The 23,466-nt window shown below is 38.0% G+C and overlaps 1 protein-coding gene across 1 annotated transcript in view; it reads left to right on the top strand.

The window, feature by feature from the left end:
- The window catches only part of LOC140147661 (uncharacterized), a 31,111-nt gene that overhangs the window by 6,213 nt on the left and 1,432 nt on the right, over positions 1 to 23,466 (top strand). The window contains exons 2-10 of the mRNA XM_072169432.1: positions 8,361 to 8,467; positions 9,138 to 9,276; positions 15,728 to 15,888; positions 16,405 to 16,572; positions 17,355 to 17,485; positions 18,257 to 18,339; positions 20,659 to 20,780; positions 22,435 to 22,516; positions 22,692 to 22,802. Coding sequence (XP_072025533.1) covers positions 8,361 to 8,467; positions 9,138 to 9,276; positions 15,728 to 15,888; positions 16,405 to 16,572; positions 17,355 to 17,485; positions 18,257 to 18,339; positions 20,659 to 20,780; positions 22,435 to 22,516; positions 22,692 to 22,802 — 1,104 coding nt within the window. The remainder of the gene's footprint in view (positions 1 to 8,360; positions 8,468 to 9,137; positions 9,277 to 15,727; positions 15,889 to 16,404; positions 16,573 to 17,354; positions 17,486 to 18,256; positions 18,340 to 20,658; positions 20,781 to 22,434; positions 22,517 to 22,691; positions 22,803 to 23,466) is intronic.

Genomic DNA, 23,466 nt, shown 5'->3' with positions numbered 1-23,466 from the left:
AATCTAACTATGGACTTACTTTTTTTGTATGGGTTAGGGGTAAAATGTTTCAGTTCAAAATATGTTGAAATGTAAAAAAAATTGAACATATTTTGGGACACCCTGTATTCCGAGATTACCAAACAGCTGTGATTTTGTTTCTTCCAGAGTCAGTAGGCTCCCCCTAACCTCTAACCAAATCAATGTTGTTTACTTTCAGTTTATAACTGCAAGTTAGTAATAAGCAATGCATTAAATGACCCATTTTTTATTTGGATTTTTTTTTTTTTTTTTGTATAACTTCAAGGTCACCCTGTACAGTGAGTTGAAATGTGTATATTTAAATTGCTTTTGCCTTCAGCTTTCCAAAAATGTATACTTTTGCTAGTTTAGGGTTGATAGTTGTGGAGATATTCTAATTTGAAACTTGATTGGTGTAAAAATTCATAATATTTGTGATGTAACGCTAAGGGTGGCGAGTTCAAAACACGTGGCCACAGCTATTTTTTATTTTTTTTTATTATTTAGAGTGAAAGGATTTTACTTAAATTGTGTATTATGTCTTTACTAGGTCTAAACTTGCCACTAAACTAGCAAATATTCCATTTCTATAATTATTATTTTAAAAAAAAGATGTCAAAATATATGGCTATAATATGACACCTTAGCATATTTTGAGCCACATGTACCATGTAGAAAACGTCATTTGGACCAGCTGTGTGTATAAAGAGTTTTGCAACTTGATTTGATATGATTGTGTAGATCTGAATTGTCGCCGTATCATTAAAAAAAAAAAGTAAATTTGCTGAATTTTGAGTACATAATTGATGATCACCTTTAATTTATCGCTACGGCTGCTGTTTAGGCCAAAACATGTTTGTTTGCCCAGACACGACCAACCCAAAAAATCATTAAATATGAAACACTTTTTTTATAATGATATAAAAATAAAGAAAGTTGTGTTTTTTTTTCTATAAAAATGCCAAATGACACTTGTTGAAAGTTATTCCTGGCAATCACAGCTTTCATTTTTATGCCTCCACCGCGAGGCATACTGTTTTTGCAATGTCTGTGCTTCCTTCCGTGCTTCCTTCTGTGCTTCCGTACTTCCGTCCGGATGCTGTATCTTTGGCATGGATGGCCAGAATGACTTCAGATTTTCAGGATAGGTGGGTCATGGTCAGAAACAGTGTTTACTCAGAGGCCGTATGTCTCAATTTTGGCCCAGTGAAAATTATTTTTGGCGCAAACAAATATGCAATACTGTATATGGTCGCATGTCATGAATTGGTCATCTTTTGTGTAACATGATGTAAAATGAGAAAAATATCACCAATTTTGATTCAATTCAACACAACTTTTAATGAATACATTTTAGACCATTATAAGTATATATTTCTGAAAAGCTTATATTACTGTACAAGGATGCCAAATCAACGAAGCATCTTACTATAATTCACCAGAATCTGTACATCTGTTTGTCTGTACATCTGTTTGTCTGTACATCTGTACGTCTGTCCGCCTCTTTTCTCGGAGACTGGGGTGCATACGTTCCTCAAACTTGGTGGGTGGGTGCAGCTTGGTATGAGGAAGAACGAGTTTATATTGGTTAGTGGGTCAAGGTCACCCAAGGTCATCCAGGGTCAAATTAGTAAAACTGTTTTCTCGGAGACTGAGGTGCATACGTTCCTCAAACTTGACGGGTGGGTGCGTCTTGACCGGGACAGAACAAGTTTGTATTGGTTAGTGGGTCAAGGTCACCAGAGGTCATCTAGGGGTCAAATTAGTAAAAACTGTCATATGGGCATGAAACTTGGTGGGTAGGTGCATCTTGACCTAAGACAGAACAAGTTTGTATTGATTAGTGGGTCAAGGTCACCCAGGGGTCATCTGAGGTCAAATTAGTAAAAACTGTTTTCCGCCTATTTTCTCTGAGACTATGGGTCGCATGTTCCTCAAACTTGGTGGGTGGGTGCATCTGGACCTCAGACAGAACAAGTTTGTTTCAGTTAGTGGGCCAAGATCACCCGAGGTCATCCAGGGGTCATCCGAGGTCAAATTAGTAAAAACTATCGTATGGGCATGAAACTTGGTGGGTACAGTCAACTTTTATAGTCAAATTTTTGGAAGGTCATTTTGGGGTCATCAAGGTCAAATTACTAAAAACTGTCATATGGGCATGAAACGTGGTGGGTACAGTCAACATTTAGAGCCAAATTTTGGAAGGTCATTTTGAGGTCACAAGGGGTCATCTGAGGTCAAATTAGTAAAAACTGTCCTATGGGCATAAAACTTGGTGAGTACAGTCACCATCAGCCAGGTAATCGTGACAGTGGACCTCAGACAGAACAAGTTTGTTTCAGTTAGTGGGCCAAGATCACCCGAGGTCATCCAGGGGTCATCTGAGGTCAAATTAGAATCTGTACATCTGTTTGTCTGTACATCTGTTTGTCTGTACATCTGTACGTCTGTCCGCCTCTTTTCTCGGAGACTGGGGGTCGCACGTTCCTCAAACTTGGTGGGTGGGTGCAGCTTGGTATGAGGAAGAACGAGTTTATATTGGTTAGTGGGTCAAGGTCACCCAAGGTCATCCAGGGGTCAAATTAGTAAAAACTGTTTTCTCGGAGACTGAGGGTCGCACGTTCCTCAAACTTGACGGGTGGGTGCGTCTTGACCCGGGACAGGACAAGTTTGTATTGGTTAGTGGGTCAAGGTCACCAGAGGTCATCTAGGGGTCAAATTAGTAAAAACTGTCATATGGGCATGAAACTTGGTGGGTAGGTGCATCTTGACCTAAGACAGAACAAGTTTGTATTGATTAGTGGGTCAAGGTCACCCAGGGGTCATCTGAGGTCAAATTAGTAAAAACTGTTTTCCGCCTATTTTCTCTGAGACTATGGGTCGCATGTTCCTCAAACTTGGTGGGTGGGTGCATCTGGACCTCAGACAGAACAAGTTTGTTTCAGTTAGTGGGCCAAGATCACCCGAGGTCATCCAGGGGTCATCTGAGGTCAAATTAGTAAAAACTATCGTATGGGCATGAAACTTGGTGGGTACAGTCAACTTTTATAGTCAAATTTTGGAAGGTCATTTTGGGGTCATCCAAGGTCAAATTACTAAAACTGTCATATGGGCATGAAACGTGGTGGGTACAGTCAACATTTAGAGCCAAATTTTGGAAGGTCATTTTGAGGTCACAAGGGGTCATCTGAGGTCAAATTAGTAAAAAACTGTCCTATGGGCATAAAACTTGGTGAGTACAGTCACCATCAGCCAGGTAATCGCGACCGCCGAGAACAAGTTTGTTTCAGTTAGTGGGCCAAGATCACCCGAGGTCATCCAGGGGTCATCTGAGGTCAAATTAGTAAAAACTATCGTATGGGCATGAAACTTGGTGGGTACAGTCAACTTTTATAGTCAAATTTTTGGAAGGTCATTTTGGGGTCATCCAAGGTCAAATTACTAAAACTGTCATATGGGCATGAAGCGTGGTGGGTACAGTCAACATTTAGAGCCAAATTTTGGAAGGTCATTTTGAGGTCACAAGGGGTCATCTGAGGTCAAATTAGTAAAAACTGTCCTATGGGCATAAAACTTGGTGAGTACAGTCACCATCAGCCAGGTAATCGTGACAGCCGAGAACCGCCAAATACGGGTAACCGCCTAGTCTATATAATAATACTGGTAGTCTGTGACTCTGTCTGTGCCTCTGTCTGTCTGTCTGTCTGTCTGTCTGTCCGCCTATTTTCTCGGAGACTAGGGTCGCACGTTCCTCAAACTTGGTGGGTGGGTGCAGCTTGACCCCAGACAGAACAAGTTTGTATTGGTCAGTGGGTCAAGGTCACCCGAGGTCATCCAGGGGTCAAATTAGTAAAAACTGTTTTTCTCGGAGACTGGGGGTCGCACGTTCCTTAAACCTGACGGGTGGGTGCATCTTGACCCGGGACAGAACAAGTTTGTATTGGTTAGTGGGTCAAGGTCACCAGAGGTCATCTAGGGGTCAAATTAGTAAAAACTGTCATATGGGCATGCAACTTGGTAGGTAGGTGCATCTTGACCTAAGACGGAACAAGTTTGTATTGGTTAGTGGGTCAAGGTCACCCAGGGGTCATCTGAGGTCAAATTAGTAAAAACTGTTTTCTGCCCATTTTCTTGGAGACTAGGGGTCGCACGTTCCTCAAACTTGGTGGGTGGGTGCATCTGGACCTCAGACAGAACAAGTTTGTTTTGGTTAGTGGGCCAAGATCACCTGAGGTCATCCAGGGGTCATCTGAGGTCAAATTAGTAAAAATTGTTGTATGGGCATGAAACTTGGTGGGTACAGTCAACTTTTAGAGTCAACTTTTTGGACGGTCATTTTGGGGTCATCCAAGGTCAAATTACTAAAAACTGTCGTATGGGCATGAAACGTGGTGGGTACAGTCATATCCCTGGTACAGTCAACATTTAGAACCAAATTTTGGAAGGCTATTTCGAGGTCACAAGGGGTCATCTGAGGTCAAATTAGTACAACCTGTCCTATGGGCATAAAACTTGGTGAGTACAGTCACCATCAGCCAGGTAATCGCGACAGTCGAGAACCGCCAAATACGGGTAACCGCCTAGTCTATATAATAATACTGGTAGTCTGTGACTCTGTCCCTCTGTGAGTCTGTCTGTCCGCCTATTTTCTCGGAGACTAGGGGTCGCACGTTCCTCAAACTTGGTGGGTGGGTGCAGCTTGACCCCACACAGAACAAGTTTGTATTGGTTAGTGGGTCAAGGTCACCCAAGGTCATCCAGGGGTCAAATTAGTAAAAACTGTTTTTCTCAGGGACTGGGGGTGTGACGTTCCTCAAACTTGATGGGTGGGTGCGCCCTGACCGGGACAGAACAAGTTTGTATTGGTTAGTGGGTCAAGGTCACCAGAGGTCATCTAGGGGTCAAATTAGTAAAAACTGTCATATGGGCAAGAAACTTGGTGGGTAGGTGCATCTTGACCTAGGACAGAACAAGTTTGTATTGATTAGTGGGTCAAGGTCACCCAGGGGTCATCTGAGGTCAAATTAGTAAAAACTGTTTTCGGCCTATTTTCTCGGAGACTAGGGGTCGCACGTTCCTCAAACTTGGTGGATGGGTGCATCTGGACCTCAGACAGAACAAGTTTGTTTCAGTTAGTGGGCCAAGATCACCCGAGGTCATCGAGGGGTCATCTGAGGTCAAATTAGTAAAAAACTATCGTATGGACATGAAACTTGGTGGGTACAGTCAATTTAAAGTCAAATTTTTGGAAGGTCATTTTGGGGTCATCCAAGGTCAAATTACTAAAAACTGTCATATGGGCATGAAACGTGGAGGTACAGTCAACATTTAGAGCCAAATTTTGGAAGGTCATTTCGAGGTCACAAGGGGTCATCTGAGGTCAAATTAGTAAAAACTGTCCTACATGTATGGGCATAAAACTTGGTGAGTACAGTCAGCCAGGTAATCGCGACAGCCGAGAACCGCCAAATACGGGTAACCGCCTAGTAACATCATAATACAGGGTGGGTGAGAAATATACAGGGTGGAACAACAACAAAATTAGCATCTTTCTTGTCATGGTGAACCTCATATTTTTCCTTTTCTGAAAGCTATGTAGTTCAAAATAAATATGGATTCAGAAAGACATTGCATGGGTCCTTCAAACAAATTAGGAAGAAAGAGTTTAGTATCCCTTATGCGTTAAACATAGAGGGTGGTCAAAAATTGTAAAATAATTTCACAATTTTATGACATTTTTCAATCAAAACTTTTTTCCTCCATTTCTGGCACTAAAACTAATAGCATAATTGAATTCCTCATCAAATTTCCTTAAAAATATGTGTTCTTTTGAATAAGCAGGGTGACTCGGGCAAGAGATAGTCCATATAGAAATGTCGGAGCATAGTATGCACACTTTGTACAGTAACATATAGGGAAAACTGTCTTAATTAGCATTTAATTAGGCAATTAATTGGTTACATCTTTTGTTACAGTTGATGTACTATGAGGTAGATCTACAATCCAGGATGATATGTGCAATTTGAGGTCCATGCTAGTTGTACTTTTCAAATCCAAAGGTTTGAAGTTTGCCATATTTTCACAATTTTGTGTACAACCCTATGGGGCTCCCCCGTCCCGGCTCCCCCGACCCGGCTGCTCCATTGGCACATCTTACATATTGAGGTATAAATCTCAAAGTACTTGTCCAATTGACTTGAGTTTTTTGTATTTGAAAAAGAACATAATTATCTACAAAATGACACCAAACTTTCTACAATAGGTATTATACTTTTAGAATAAACCTAACTTGAAGTGTGAAGAAAGCGTTTTCATGTTACGGCTGCTCCATTTTTGGGTGACCTATTTGTGACATGCGACCATTACAATTAATCAATTTGTGGAATTACTGAGACAAAATTGGGCCAATTTGGGAAGAAATGTTTCATTGGGCGCATCCAATTTCCAGAGAGAGTAAACACTGGTCAGAAACCCTGGATACTTTTTTTGGGGTGGGTTTGAAGGTCATATATACTGAGGTCAAAGGTCATTTGAGGTCAACTTGTAAATTTGGTCTCATATGAACAGTTCAAATCCTATGAGCATGAAACTTGGTGGGTACAGTTAACATTTAGAGCCAAATTTTTTGAAGGTCATTTTGGGGTCATCTTGTGTCACCCAGGGGTCATCTGAGGTCAAATTAGTAAAAACTGTCGTATGGGCATGAAACTTGGTGGGTACAGTCAACATTTAGAGTTAAATTTTTCAAAGGTCATTTTGGGGTCATCTGAGGTCACCCAGGGTCATCTGAGGTCAAAGTATGAAGAGTTTAATTCCTAATGCAACCAAACTTGGGTCAATGCTGCATTATGGGTACCCTCATGTATTGGTGGTATCCAAGGATTTAATAACTGTTATAATAAATTTAAATCGCCCCATGGTGGAGGCATCCCAGTCGACGCCCTGCGTCGAAAACCGTGACGTTTCTAGTTCTTATTTACATGTAGCCTCCCCAAAATATTTTGCCATCAATCAATATCAATAGAATACCAAGCATGACAAATATGGTCTGGATTTTTGTACTAAGGCTTCCAGCCTGTCACCCTTGCAACAAGCTTTGATATTATTTTTATTTGATATTGTGCTTTGATAGAGACCAAAATTGTTATTTTTTAAACACAGGAGAATATTTTATGTGCTTTCATAAAGACTTACAACTTAAAAATGAAACAGTTTATGTGCTTTCTAAGAAGGAAGTAAGGTTATTTTCTGGTGCTGTAAATATCTGAAGTGTTCATGCTTAATAAATAATAATAAAAATAATTAGGCCAAAAAAAGAAAAGAAAGAAAGTCTGTCTAAGACACATTTGGTAAAAAAGCTAAATGATCGTTTTTTTAAATTTTTTGAAGAAAATGAGCTTAATAAATAATAATAATAAATAATTAGGCCAAAAAAGAAAAAAGAAAGAAAGTCTGTCTAAGACACATTTGGTAAAAAAGCTAAATGATCGCTTTTTTTAAATTTTTTGAAGAAAATGAGCTTAATAAATAATAATAATAAATAATTAGGCCAAAAAAACGAAAAAAAAAAAGAAAGTCTGTCTGAGACACATTTGGTAAAAAAGCTACATGTGCTTTTTTATTTTTTGAAGAAAATGAGCTATAAATGCGATTTTTTTTTTTTTTTTTTACAATCAAGGCACAATATTTAAATTTTCTTTTTGATAATGATATTCAAATATTTATATTTATGTACATACACAATGAATAGTTTTGTTTGTCTCTTTCACAATCTTGGCAAAATGTGTACAAAAAACAACAACCAAACTGCAAAAATAGACAAAATTGGAGCGTGATACGATACTGAAAATATTAACAAAAAAACAAAACAAAAATTGAACATATTGGCAAAAAAATAGAATTTTACAGCCAACACGTAGTCCTTAGCGCTAAATTGGAGTTCACATAGCAATGCAAGCGGGTGTCTAAGACAGACTTTCTTTTCTTTCATAGAGACCAAAGTTGTTACTTTTTTAAACACAGGAGAACATAATGTGCTTTTGTTTAGATTTAAAACTTTAAAATGAAACGGTTTGTGTGCTTCTGAGAAAGAAGGTGCTGTAGAAATACAAAAATAGAAACTTCAGATTCGCTTTTTTTTTGCTATAACTATAAGAATGTAAAGCATTTCTTGTTTTGTTTCAAAGAGTGAGATGATTATCATGATTATTTCCTAGTGCTATTTAAAACTTCAAACATTTTTTTGATGCTTTCATTCTTTGTGTTGCTGTAAAACAGATCAGAATGGCATACATGCATAAAGGGAGAGTTAGCGTATACATTTGCACCAACAAAGTTCTAAATATGTTTTAATATTTTAGGAGTGGTATCAGAAGAATTGTTTTGGTGCAATGACAGAAAAGCTGTCCATATCTACCTTGGATGATTATGTTGCACTTTGGAAAAGGTCAAGTAATCCTTATTGCAGGTAAGTATGAGACTATGATACCAGTACCAATTTATACTATGTACAAATTACAAGCTTATTTTCTAAATATATATGGTCATTTTCACAGTAAAGGGTGTAACTTTTGATTTTTAGGGTCAAAATTTCAAACCACTTAAATATTTTAAAGCTGTGGCAAAATCCCAACCAGTCAAGCATCGGTCAAGAATTAATATAGCCAGTAGTGACCAGACTGCCTCATGCTTGGTGCTCACGACTCGCACTGCTGCACTCGCTATTTGGGCATTGCGATCAGAGGGAACTGAACCAGTTTGAAAATCCATTCAACTATGCAATTTATACACATAATGAAATGTTGATAGTGTGATCCATATTGAATAAATGGGACGTGGAACAACTTAAACAACTCTCATTAAATTAACAGCTTTCTGATCAAATTTATTGCATTCATATGATGCCAATTTGTAATGGGAATGATTGGTAAATATTGACAACCCTCATTGCCCTTTCCTCATGAACAATCATTGTTTTAGCAAGAAGATATACATGATATACTTAAATGTTTGGCTCGAGTTAGTTAAAATTGGGTGTGGGTGAAATTTGAAGCATTGTAGATTTTGGGCAGGAAGGCAATTGCATTTTTATATTATTCTGTGGATTACAATCTACTTATCTACTTTTCATTTGATAGAAACACTTACGAGAAGTTTTCCAGTATTTATGCTGTCAACAAAGTTAGCGGACAAATTGTTGTTCCTGAGACTTTCCAGGTGAAGTTACTCAAGTGGCTGGGAAATAATGAAGAACTGTTGAAGGAAGCCAAATTGCAGGTGGGTTGCACTTTTCCTTTCTAGAGATTGACAAAATGTATAGACAGAAAATTTCTGTAGTTTTACCTCATGTCTCATTGGTGATCATGAAGTCAGGAGTAGAATTTCATACCAAAGTGTGCAAATTAATGTTGCTTCTTGAACAGTAGTGTACCAGCGCTACCTACATGTAGTGAGAGATTTCATAATTGTCCCGCTGAACTGCCACTGAAATGATCTTGCTAAGACAAATGTGGGCGAAGCGCACAAAAATTTTAAAGGTCCGTAACCCGATCGACAGCATCATCCCCCCGATTTTTTTCATTGTTGATGAGGTTTTGGTATCACATAATAGATACTATTTTTCTCATGACTATCCTGAAATTTGACGCTCGAAGTCGATGTATTTCCGGAGAAATCATGAAACACAGCGTTTTTTACAGGTTACCAGTTGTTCGCATTTTACACGACACGGGAGTTTTGGGTAGTCATAGAATGAAATCGGAATAGATTCGGAAGACTTCACCCCAGTACCAATTAGTCATAAAAATACATCAAATAGGCCCCTAATGTCAAACTATAGATGGCGCTATAATGATATAAAACAAAAAACAAAAATAAAGAAATACATAAAGGCGAAATAAATAATTAAACATGACCTATATTGTCAAGCATGATACGAGGAATATGAAAAAAAATTATGAGAGCACCTCCCCCATTAAAAAATAGTTAAAAAATAAAACAAAGAAAAATCATAAATATGTGAAAATGTGCATCATATAGCTAAAAATAAAGAAATAATTAAGCGAAGTAAATACAGCATGGGCTATCTTGTCAAGAATGATAATGAGCGCAGTGATATGTAATGTTTTTTAAGATTAATCAGTATGAATAGAGGGTATAAAAGTGTACAGGGCGAGCCGGTTTTCAGTACCAAAGCGAACACTTCCTGTTTCCACGGGACATGCGCTCGGCCGTTGTTTCGGGATGCCTGACCAGAATGCAATTCATGCGTACCAGTGTATTGGCTTGCTAATATGCTAATTATTCACATTTATGCTGAAATTGTTCCCGTTTTCTCACATAGATTGATAAAGGGGACAATATTTGACATTGTATGTAAGTTTGAAGAGAATCCATATCCTAAACCGATAGGGTTACCCCCTTTAATGCTAAAATGTGCAATTGAGGACATTATTATTGAGCACACTAGCGGTCACCCGTCTTTCGCGGTCAGGGTCTTTCGCTGTTGGTAAATTTTGTATATTTTGTGTACATGTAAATGTTTTATTTAATGTGATTAATGGTATGAGAGGAGATTATCATTTAGAACTTAGAAGTATAATATTTAGTATCTTTTTTTTTCCCATATAAATCAATGACTTTCAGTGTACATTGTACACTGTATATTTCTAACCTTTTTTTAGCTGCGGGTAGCAGCTCTATAAGTCACCATGTCTCTCCGTTAGTCCGTTAGTCTGTTAGTCCGTTAGTCTGTTAGTCCGTTAGTCTGTTAGTCCGTTAGTAACAAACGCTAAAAGATGCTGTTACGTCAACATCGTTTGTCGCATGGCTATGGTACTTGGTGAGGGGAGGGCCTATACCGCCCCATACTGGAAAAGAGTTTAGTCCCGAAATATGCTAATTAGGTCATTAAAGGGGCATTACACGATTTTCAACAATTTCTAAAAAAATGCTGTTATGTCAACATCGTTTGTCGCATGGCTATGGTACTTGGTGAGGGGGAAGGCAGGTACCGGCCCCATACTGGAAAAGAGTTTCGTCCCGAAATATGCTAATTAGGTCATTAAAGGGACATTACACGATTTTCAACAATTTCTAAAAAATGCTGTTACGTCAACATCGTTTGTCGCATGGCTATGGTACTACTTGGTGAGGGAGAGGGCCTATAGGGCAATTAAGAAAAAAAGAAAAAAGTGGGGAACATGAGGGAAATTGGGGGAATGGGGAAATTAAGGGCAATTTTGGGGAATTAAGGAAATTCAGGTGAATTAATTGATTTTGAGGGCAATTAAGGGAAATTGAGGGAAATTGGGGGAAATTGAGGGGAATTAAGGGAAATTTGGGGAAATTGAGGAGAATTAAGGGAAATTGAGGGAAATTCTGGTGAATTAAGGGAATGTGGGAAAATAGAGGGAATTTAAGGGAAATTTGGGAAAATGAGGGGAAATTGAGGGAGAATGGGGGACATTGAGGGAAGTTAAGGGAAATTGAGGAGAATTAAGGGAAATTGAGGGAAATTCAGGTGAATTAAGGAAATTGACAAGAATTAAGGAAATTTGGGAAAATAGAGGGCAGTTAAGGAAATTTTGGAAAATGAGGGAAATTGAGGGGAAATTGGGAACATTGAGGAAGTTAAGGGAAATTGAAGAGAATTAAGGAAATTCTGGTGAATTAAGGAAATTGACAAGAATTAAGGGAAATTAGGGATTTAACACTTGATGTCAAGGCGCTTTCCCCGAAAATCGTGTGGACATCAAAAGTGTCAAAAATCGGTTTCGAACACTTTCGATGTCAAGATGCTTTTTTCGAAAATCGTTTGGACATCAAAGTGTCGAAATTGGTTTCGAACACTTTTGATGTCCAAACGATTTTCGGAAAAAAGCGTCTTGACATCGAAAGTATTCGAAACCGATTCGGCACTTTGATGTCCAAACGATTGAAAAAAGCGTCTTGACATCAAAAGTGTTCGAAACCGATTTCGGACACTTTTGATGTCCAAACGATTTTTGGGAAAAAAGCGTCTTGACTGCCCTTTTTGATGTCATGGATCAGGGCTGTGCAATAATTATGAGCCCTGGGTGTGGGAAAAATTGGGGAGCATGAAACCAAGGAAAGGGAGGGGGCAAAGAATTTTAGATTGTAACTGCCCTTTTTGATGTCATGGATCAGGGCTGTGCAATAATTATGAGCCCTGGGTGTGGGAAAAATTGGGGAGCATGAAACCAAGGAAAGGGAAAGGGGCAAAGAATTTTAGATTGTAACTGCCCTTTTTGATGTCATGGATCAGGGCTGGGCAATAATTATGAGCCCTGGGTGTGGGAAAAATTGGGGAGCATGAAACCAAGGAAAGGGAAGGGGGCAAAGAATTTTAGATGGTAACTGCCCTTTTTGATGTCATGGATCAGGGACTGTGCAATAATTATGAGCCCTGGGTGTGGGAAAAATTGGGGAGCATGAAACCAAGGAAAGGGAAGGGGGCAAAGAATTTTAGATGGTAACTGCCCTTTTTGATATCATGGATCAGGGCTGGGCAATTAATTATGAGCCCTGGGGTCCATTTCACTAAACTTCACGAAGCTTCAGAAGTCTCAAAACATTCGTAACTTACGACGAAGTCGTAAGTTCCATTTCACTAAACATACTTACGAATGGTACCCTTCGTAAGTAATCGGGATTTACTACAGGGACCCTTCGTAAAGTTACGCCTAGTATTGGGTATTCGTAACTTTACGAACGGTTACTTGAGTTACGAAGGGTTAAAAGTTTAGTGAAATAGACCCCTGGGTGTGGGAAAATTGGGGTGCATGAAACCAAGGAAAGGGAGGGGGCAAAGAATTTTAGATGGTAACTGCCCTTTTTGATGTCATGGATCAGGGCTGGGCAATAATTATGAGCCCTGGGGAGGATGAAACCAAGGAAAGGGGGGGGCAAAAGAATTTTAGATGGTAAACTGCCTTTTTTGATGTCATGGATCAGGGCTGGGCAATAATTATGAACCCTGGGTGTGGGAAAAATTGGGGAGCATGAAATGTTTGGCAGGTTGAAAGGAGAGTGAGCAAGTAGTTTTTGGCACATATATTTATTTTGCACCTTTTCAATATTATTATGTTCTAAAATGATGTAGACAAACAGTGTAAACCATGCAAACGCTACCCGCTATGTTTCCCATCATATTTTATACCATTTAAAAAAAAAATCACATTTGGATTTTTTGAAAGGTGGTTTCCCAAAATTTGACTTTTGCTGGAGGGGGAGGGGTGCAAGAATGTTTTGACACATTGAGAGGGGGCAAGTAAGTTTTAGCACTTGGAGGAGGGGGACAAGCAATTATTGGCACAAAGTTTTTTGGTGCCAATAATGCCTGTTGTTTTTAGCTGCGGGTAGCAGCTCTATAAGTCACCATGTCTCTCCGTTAGTCTGTTAGTCCGTTAGTCTGTTAGTCCGTTAGTCTGTTAGTCCGTTAGTAACAAACGCTAAAAGATGCTGTTACGTCAACATCGTTTGTCGCATGGCTATGGTACTTGGTGAGGGGAGGGCCTATACGCCCCATACTGGAAAAGAGTTTAGTCCCGAAATATGCTAATTAGGTCATTAAAGGGGCATTACACGATTTTCAACAATTTCTAAAAAATGCTGTTATGTCAACATCGTTTGTCGCATGGCTATGGTACTTGGTGAGGGGGAAGGCAGGTACCGGCCCCATACTGGAAAAGAGTTTCGTCCCGAAATATGCTAATTAGGTCATTAAAGGGACATTACACGATTTTCAACAATTTCTAAAAAATGCTGTTACGTCAACATCGTTTGTCGCATGGCTATGGTACTACTTGGTGAGGGAGAGGGCCTATAGGGCAATTAAGGGAAAAGTGGGGAACATGAGGGAAATTGGGGGAATGGGGGAAATTAAGGGCAATTTTGGGGAATTAAGGAAATTCAGGAAATTCAGGTGAATTAATTGATTTTGAGGGCAATTAAGGGAAATTGAGGGAAATGGGGGAAATTGAGGGGAATTAAGGGAAATTTGGGGAAATTGAGGAGAATTAAGGGAAATTGAGGGAAATTCAGGTGAATTAAGGGAAATTTGGGAAAAAAGAGGGAAGTTAAGGGAAATTTGGGAAAATGAGGGAAATTGAGGAGAATTGGGAACATTGAGGAAGTTAAGGAAAATTGAAGAGAATTAAGGGAAATTGAGGAAATTCAGGTGAATTAAGGAAATTGACAAGAATTAAGGGAAATTTGGGAAAATAGAGGGCAGTTAAGGAAATTTTGGAAAATGAGGGAAATTGAGGGAAATTGGGAACATTGAGGGAAGTTAAGGAAATTGAAGAGAATTAAGGGAAATTCTGGTGAATTAAGGGAAATTGACAAGAATTAAGGGAAATTAGGGGATTTAACACTTGATGTCAAGGCGCTTTCCCCCCGAAAATCGTGTGGACATCAAAAGTGTCCAAAATCGGTTTCCGAACACTTTCGATGTCAAGATGCTTTTTTCCCGAAAATCGTTTGGACATCAAAAGTGTCCGAAATTGGTTTCCGAACACTTTTGATGTCAAGACGCTTTTTTCCCAAAAATCGTTTGGACATCAAAAGTGTCCGAAATCGGTTTCGAACACTTTTGATGTCAAGACGCTTTTTTCCGAAAATCGTTTGGACATCAAAAGTGCCCGAAATCGGTTTCCGAATACTTTCGATGTCAAGACGCTTTTTTCCCGAAAATCGTTTGGACATCAAAAGTGTTCGAAATCGGTTTCCGAACACTTTCGATGTCAAGACCCTTCTTCGCCGAAAATCGTTTGGACATCAAAAGTGTCCGAAATCGGTTTCCGAACACTTTCGATGTCAAGACGCTTTTTTCCCGAAAACCGTTTGGACATCAAACGTGTCCGAAATCGGTCTCCGAACACTTTGGATGTCAAGACGCTTTTTCCCGAAAATCGTTTGGACATCAAAAGTGTCCGAAATCGTTTCGAACACTTTTGATGTCAAGACGCTTTTTTTCCCGAAAATCGTTTGGACATCAAAAGTGTCGAAATTGGTTTCGAACACTTTTGATGTCAGGGGCTGCTGTGACCCTAATTTGGTAAAACGATCTAACTTGAAATTTGGATATTTTGAGATAAATCCATAGCATGGGTAATGTGAGGGCGCTCTTTCCATTGGTGACATCCTAAAATCACCACCATGCCACCAAATAATGAGATTTTTATATTTTCTAAGACATTAGATCTGTTTAATAATTTATTTTATTCAAAAAGAAAAATGTCAAGTGTTCATACTTTGACACTCTTTTTCTCGAAACTGCGATTTTAATTTCAAGTTAGATCATTTTACCAAATCAGGGCCGCGCTTTTTTCCCGAAAATCGTTTGAACATCAAAAGTGTCAAAAATTGGTTTCCGAACACAATTTTTCAAATGTTGATTTTTTTTTTTTTGGTGTGGATGGAAATACCCTTTCTGGCATTATTTTAAGATGAGCGCCCTCAAAGGTTAAGCTCACAGAGGGGTTACAGGTCAAAATAGGGGTCAAACTTTAACCTGCTTCAAAGACACCAACACTGCAAAATTGAATTCCTTGTCCCGCAGCGACCGCTACGGATCCGACGGTACTTGTTTGTATGGTTATTAAATGAACGGATTATGTACTACCTCTGACTTACTATATTCATTGAAAATGCAAAGTACATCGTGTGACATTGATTGACATTTAAATGTTTTTGCATCTTGCAGTTCATCACGACAGTGTACAACCAGTATACTCATGAGAGTTCAATCTTCAACCCATTACGATCAAAAAGACCTGGTCTGACATCGGATGAAGACGCTGATAGCTATATAGAGGAATTGAGTTCAAAAACAGAAAAGAATTGCGATCTATGTGAATATAAATAGTAAGGATGGTTTCTGATTTTACACAGTCATTCATTGGATTCCAACGTTGTGCATACAGTGTGTTGAGAAATTTTGAACAAATAATCAAGTAAAAAGTATTTTAATTTACATTGTAGATCGTATGCTGATAGTTTATACATGTAAGTAGATTTTTAATTGTGTAAGTATTCCAGGCAGAAAGGATTGTTGTATTTAGACAGGATTTTGTTGACTAATTTTGTTTTTAGTTTGTTTCATAAATTGCTTATAAACAATCATTACAACTTGTGAAGTGCTGGAATGCAGCCAATTCTGATTAACACTACCATATCATCCGGGTTTAGAGTCCTTGAAATTAGGTCTTCTATGTCCAATTTTTTGCAATGCAGCCAATTCTGATTAACACTACCATATCATCCAGGTTTAGAGTCCTCGAAATTAGGTCTTCTATGTCCAATTTTCCAAACAACATTCCTACCCATTAGCCATGTTACAATTTCAATGTTTTTTTTTGTATCAACTTGTATGATCTACAGTAAAACAGCAGAAGACACATTTGGTAGAATAGAGTCGGAGCATTCAGTCACCGCTGCCAACGCCTTCAAATATGACAGCTACCATGCCTTAGTAATGTTCAAGACTCATCATCCGCTTCTATTTAGTGAAGAACAGTTTGTAGATTTTATGAACACGGCTATGAAATGGTAAGTTGTAGATTCATCTTTTTATGTAATTCTTTTTTAAACTCTCATCTTGTAATAACTGTCATCTTCTTTACAAGAATGTTCAACACTATACTATTACAGCCTGTATGTATACTAGATTTTGGTTTAAGATACTCAAAAAATGATCCTATAGTAAATCATTGGGAATGATTAAGATTTACCGAATTTTAACCGAAAGAGTGTTTAACTTGAGCTTCTGATATAAATAGTGTAAATTTGGAAAGAAACAATGATGTACGGAGGCAACATTGCTCATAGAACCCTTACAATGTTGAAGGTTAAAATCTACCTCCATTTGTTGAATTATGTATACTAGGCTGACATACAAGTTTTGAGTGATTTCATGTACCGGTAGGTAGTATAGTGTTGGACATTCTTGCAATCCAGATTTGCAAGTGAGAAATTGGGCCGATCGGATGTTGAACTGGCCTTGAATCTGGATTGGGGAAAATTTTAGTTTTTTAGCTGCTAGTAACAGTGTTACTAGAAACAGATTATCAACCCTGTATTTTCCAAGATGTATAATTAGATCTGAATCGGGATTGGTCGATCAGTCAATTTTGTGATTGGAGATCAGCAGTGGCAATCTTAAGCTGGATCGGCTAGCACTCAAATGTTGTGACTGACTCTTCCAATCGGTTGTAAGTTATTACCTTGTGCATCTAATCAAATCAATATTCAACTTCCATGTTGTATTCTGTCATACATTTCTAACTGCCTAAAATGATTGGTTATTTTATGTGTTGTTCATTTTGTGACAGGTTCATGAAAGTTCACACCATGGATAAACAGTATAGATTTCCTCATTTGATGTGGGATTCTTTACCAAAAGCCAGTGCTAGCCAGGTCCATCCTCATGCACAGATCAGTCTCAATTCTATCAGATATTACGGTAAGCATGAAAAATCTATTATAAACTTGTCAGAATTGACCCAGTTGGAATAGAATGCCTTTACCAAATGCTGGTAGTACACAGATACATTGTTAACAGATCATCTCCAGTCTTATCAGATGTTATGATAAGTGTACATAAGTAATTCCAATTTCCATACCGTAAAGATTTGCCTAATGGCGCTATGGGCTCCCTTGATATAACTGAAATTTTAGACATAAACTAAAAGCGCCCTCCCATAGAAATCCCACCAGCAAACCAGGGCATGGACCGTTAATTTTTGTTGGGAGTTTTAGAGGAGGGAGCTCAGCTCTCTATTTGTATATGAAATTTACCCCAAGGTAAAGGATCCCCTGTGTGCCAAAGTTAAAACAGCCACATGCTAACAAGTTAGTAAACCATTCCTGGTCTCTTGGGCCTGATGATTGTACATAATAATTTACTGGTAAGAGGTTGCCATTTCATTGTGTACCATGAGCTATTTACTCTCCAAACTGACCCATTCAGACCGAAATGGAAGCAATATTAGAGTTCCTGATGTAAGTTGACAACATGATTGTAACTGCAGGGTTCAAGTCCATGAGTACAAGATTTCCTCTCATCATAAATTTGTACTGCAATGCAACACACTTTTGTTCTGATAGACATGTTTTGACAGGCCTAGAAGTTGAGTTGTTTCCATTAAAAGAATTCAAAAATAAATAGAATTTTGTTCATTATTGTAATGGCTTGAATACACTGTGCACTTTGCTCATTCTTCTTTTTTCCCAGGTTTAATGGAACACATAAAACAAGCTGGTATGCGATATGGACAAGAACATGATGGGCAGAATTATTTCAGTCATTTATTACAGGTATGTGATTGGGCTCATGCACTAGTAAATATATTGTGTTGCTGCAATCCGAAACAGTTCTCAAAGATAGTGCAAATAATGACAGGATCATTGCGGCATGTCCAGTTATTGATGATCTTATAAGCAGTTATACTATGAGTGAAAACCTTAGCATGAAACAAAATAATGAGATGATACATGATTGCAAGTTGCTATTGAACCACAAATGGCCCATCATGGGCTGCTAACATCATCAATCTCTGCAATTGACATATAAATATGTTACGTCTGGCCAGATTTAGCATGGTGTATTTGCTAATTGCCATTAAAAAAAATAAAAAACCACCAGATACAGACATTGAAGAGCAGCCATCCATATACATTAACAGAAGGATTAGCAAAAACAAGTTGGATGATGAAGTAGATCCACCGTTGAATGTACTCATTACACTGGCTTTTAAAAAAGAACATCTCTCTCTCTCTCTCTCTTGCTCTGATCAATGCGAGTGATGTGTTAATGAGCTATACACACTGGGCCTTTTGTTCCTTTCATGAGCAACGGTTTGACACGGCCAGTAAGATTACCAGCCGGTTGTTATGATTGTGAGACAATTGAATGAGGTGATCAGAACTTCACTTCCATGTTTACACTGCGTACACTCTCATAATGTAAACAAGTGCTGTTCTTTCCTAACAGCAAGTGTAGGCAGACCTGCCAACTGTCCCGCATTTTGCGGGACAGTCCCGCATTCCGAAGTTTAACACCCCGAAAATGCGGGACGTCCCGCATTCCCGCATTTCCGTCCATTGAAAAAAATCATTAAAAAAACCAACAAATTGTCCGATATCATCTGGCACGAAAGAATTGCGGCGGCGCTATACCTATTTAAATGCATTGAAAATGTGGTGGCGCTATTAAAAGCCTGATTAGCACGTGCTTGCGTGTTAAATTCACGTTGCCCATTGTAATACATTGGATATGTATGAACGTTGCCATTAAAAGGAGGCTATAATTTTCGCCTCATCGCTCGGTGCATGGTTCATTGATGCAACATTGTATAACCGATGAATTGCGTATCTTTTTCGGATTGGTGAAGAGGTTATTTTCAGCTTTTCACTGTGTCAATGTTTCCGAATTCGGAAGGTTCGTCGTAATTTCGTTGGAATTTTGGAAGAAATTTTTAGTGTCCCGCATTTGGACTTTCAGAGGTTGGCAGGTCTGTGTAGGTAATACTTCTGTTATGGCCAAAGAGATTAGACTTAAAAAAAAGAATCTGAACTCAACCATGTTTGTATGTCTCTCATGAAAGGCAAAACTTTGTCTAAATTGCATGCTACTTCAACATACAATAAGTGCTATGCGTGCAAACCTTTGTAACACTAAAGCTTCTTTTAAGCTTTAGTGTTACAAAGGTATGCACGCATACATTTAAAAAAATGCAAATCAACATTTGATATCAGGCTTTGCTGATAAATTAAAAAAGTTCACTGTTTTGATCTCTTTGCATGTGTGTGACAATCAAATTTGGCAGCTTTACCATAGTAGTGTTGTGCTATGATTCTTTTGGCTATGACTTAATCATTAGAAAGAGATCATCACTGTTATGGTTAAGGGCTGGGGTATGAACGTTTGGACAGTATTTATTGTGGGACATTAGAGCACATCAGAGACATCGAATTGCATTATGAATACGAAGAATGTTATTCTGATATCAAATAATTTTGATTTTTGAAATTCGCAATTTAATACACATTTTATGGCAAATCATTAAAAATTGATATTTTTGATATTTAACAGTACTTGAAGTAAACTTTATAAATCTGATGATTTATACTTAAAGTGTATGTAGGTGGGATGAAAAGCCGACGATCAATTGAAAATTTTGACCTTTCAGTATTGAAGATATGGATTTTTTTCCCAAAACACCAAACAAAATTAGGTCTTTTTAGGAAAAAATCCATATCTTCAATATGAAAGGTCAAGATTTTCAATTGACCGTCGGCTTTTCCTCCCTGCTACATACACTTTAAGAATATGTCATTAGATTTATATAATTTACTTTGAGGACTGTTATATATCAAAAATTTGAAAAATATCAAATTTTATAATTTGTCATAAAATTTGTATTATATTGTGATTTTCAAAAATGAAAATTATTTCATATCAGAAAGACATGCTTCGTATTCAGAATGCAATTCGATAGGTCGGAGGTGCTCTCATGTCCCACAAAAAATACTGTCGAAACGCAATAAACGCTCATTTTAGATCCCTTAAGATGAGTAATTATTGCACAAAACATATTAATTACCTAAATAATGGTATCTGTATTTTACTTCCAGGTTCACTCAGCTCTTGGTTTAACAACCACATTGGGCAATGCTTCAGCTATGGCTTACATTACGCCAAAAAAAGATCATGAAATATTTATAGTCAGCAAAACGCCTAATACTGATTTTTTCAGGTTAGTAATGGACACACTTACATTTATTCAAGTATAAAAAGAGCATGATGTTTAATTTGTTTAAAGGGAGAAGTATAAATAAAATATTGCATTATAAAATGATTAATCATGGGCTAATAAATGATAAAAGATATTGATGTAAGTTATTGTGATCAGTTGTACATTTTGATGGTACATATCTTGTTGGGCGTGAAGTAAACCTCTCGAAATTGACCCCTGAACTATCGGTTCCACCCAGTTGGTATTGGCAAAAGGTTGTAGGTCACTGTCTGAATTTTTTGTTCAACCTGTTCCTACATATAACGATGGATTGCCTGAATAAAGAAACAACCCATGTCATATCATATTTTGGTCAAATTGGGTTAGGCATGGGAAAATGTTGCTTTCATACAAGGCTATCATGTGTGTGAACGATATTCCCAAATTCAGTCGGCAAGTGCTTCTATTCAGTGTGGGAAGCACAAGTCCATGTGTAATGTATGTATGGTGGGAAACCATGCATATAAATGCAAGAATGACCCAAGTCCATGTGCATGTAAACTGGCCTCAAAAAGCAACTTATAATTTTTCACAAGGTCATATCTTAAAATCTTTTAAATAAAAATAAACAAAAATTGCACACAGGATTACTTCAATACTCTACTCTAAACACATGTCAGTAACCAAACAGTTGTCCAACTGACACAACAGCAAAATGCACTGACATGGAACACCTTTCTGGACCAAAATTCACATCCCAACATATTTCTTTTGTTGGGTTCCAATTATTTGCCTGTGAATGTGGTCCCAAAAGCTGTTCCGTATCAGTGCATTTTACTGTTGTGTCAGTTGGACAACTGCTTGGTTACTGACATGTGTTTAGAGTAGAGTATTGAAGTTACCCTGTGTGTAATTTTTGTTCATGTACAGGCGAATAATTGGAACCCAACAAAAGAAATCTGTTGGGATGTGGATTTTGGTCCAGGAAGGTGTTCCATGTCAGTGCATTTTGAAATCTGTTGGGATGTGGATTTTGGTCCAGGAAGGTGTTCCATGTCAGTGCATTTTGATGTTGTGTCAGTTGGACAACTGCTTGGTTACTGACATGTGTTTAGAGTAGAGTATTGAAGTAATCATGTGTGCAATTTTTGTTCATTTTTATGGAGAGGATTTAAGATATGACCTTGTGAAAAATTATAAGTTTCTTTTTGAGGCCAGTTTATATGTGAGGGTCGGCAGGTTTTTGTTGGAATGGTGTGTGACGGGGTGCATGGGTCCGGGTGTAGGGGTGCATGTGGAATTAAGAAAGAAGTGAGATAACCTGGGGAGATAACACTTTGTACAGTGTATTTTTAGGCTTATACCAGTACTGGGGAAATAGCACCTAGTTGTGTATGTGTATGAATAAAAGCATGACCCAAGTCCGGCATCTTTATAAGACCACTTGTGAAGTAACACAATCCCAGACGTTCATGCAAAATATTGTTTTATGTGTCTCATGACTTGTGTCGTTTCTTTCTTCAGGTATGTAATTAAGATTTACTTCTTGATTAATTGATTGTACAATGACTCTCTGAACATTATATACTCTTCTTTTACCAGAATGAGAAAGCATCTTTCAAATTTATACTATATTGGCAAAAATAATGTATATGTAATTTTGTTCTTTTGTCAGGTTGCTATATTATACAATCAGAGCATTTATTGATGATCTTCACTTATATGCTTGGAGTCTAGCAATGTTTCTACCGGAATTGGTGAGTTTAAGATGTTCATTAATATAAAAAAAAATGTATATATATTTTATAGATTGTTTGGGGGAAAACAACACATTATTGTATTAATGTTATTACTTAAATTTAGCAGATTGATTAATAAAGCAGTATTTTCCACAAATACGTTGACAAATCTATGTTTCTTTGGCAATTTCAGGAACCTTGGAGTACACCCGATTATGATGATATCCCAGCCATTGTAAGAATCATTACAAGGGGACCGCCTACCAGTAGTAGATCTGACATTAGTGGACTAGAACTTTTTGGGGTGAGTTTGACCAAGAGTTTGTCATGGACATACTGGTTGAATCTGTCTTCAGTCAATCTAAAATCACATGCAGAAATCTGTTATTAATATTATTAAAGATAATACTAATAATAATGCACTTTTTTCTAATCGCAGTCTTTCTGTTGGTGCAAACCTTAACCTGGGGGTCGCAAAGAACTACACTACAAGATTATTTATCTACGGGCACAGGTACACCATCCATTGCCAACGTACCTGAATTGTGCACACAAGTACCTACATAGTACCAATGCTACTACTGCACAGGACCACCAGCAGTGGTACGCACTGGTACCAACATAGTACCAATGCTACTACTGCACAGGACCCACCAGCAGTGGTACTGCACAGGTACCAACATAGTACCAATGCTACTACTGCACAGGACTCACCAGCAGTGGTACTGCACTGGTACTCCCCTGATACCTGTGCAGGTGGCCCCAATAGGAATCTTGTAGTGTAGTTTTAGAAATAGTCACAAAAAGTGAACCATTTTGACATGGAAGAACCCTGTACAAAAATTCCCATCATAAATCAGGGCTATGAGTTATATGAGTAATAAATAATTACGCGTGCAATGGTAAGATTATTTTCATGAGGTGAAAGGTGGAATGTTCCATTCAATGAGGCAGGTAGTGAATCATGT

The sequence above is a fragment of the Amphiura filiformis genome, chromosome 3 (assembly GCF_039555335.1).
Source record: "Amphiura filiformis chromosome 3, Afil_fr2py, whole genome shotgun sequence".
Taxonomy (NCBI): domain Eukaryota; kingdom Metazoa; phylum Echinodermata; class Ophiuroidea; order Amphilepidida; family Amphiuridae; genus Amphiura; species Amphiura filiformis.
Note: the sequence above shows the minus strand (reverse complement) of the source record. Positions and strands in the feature narration are given on the sequence as shown.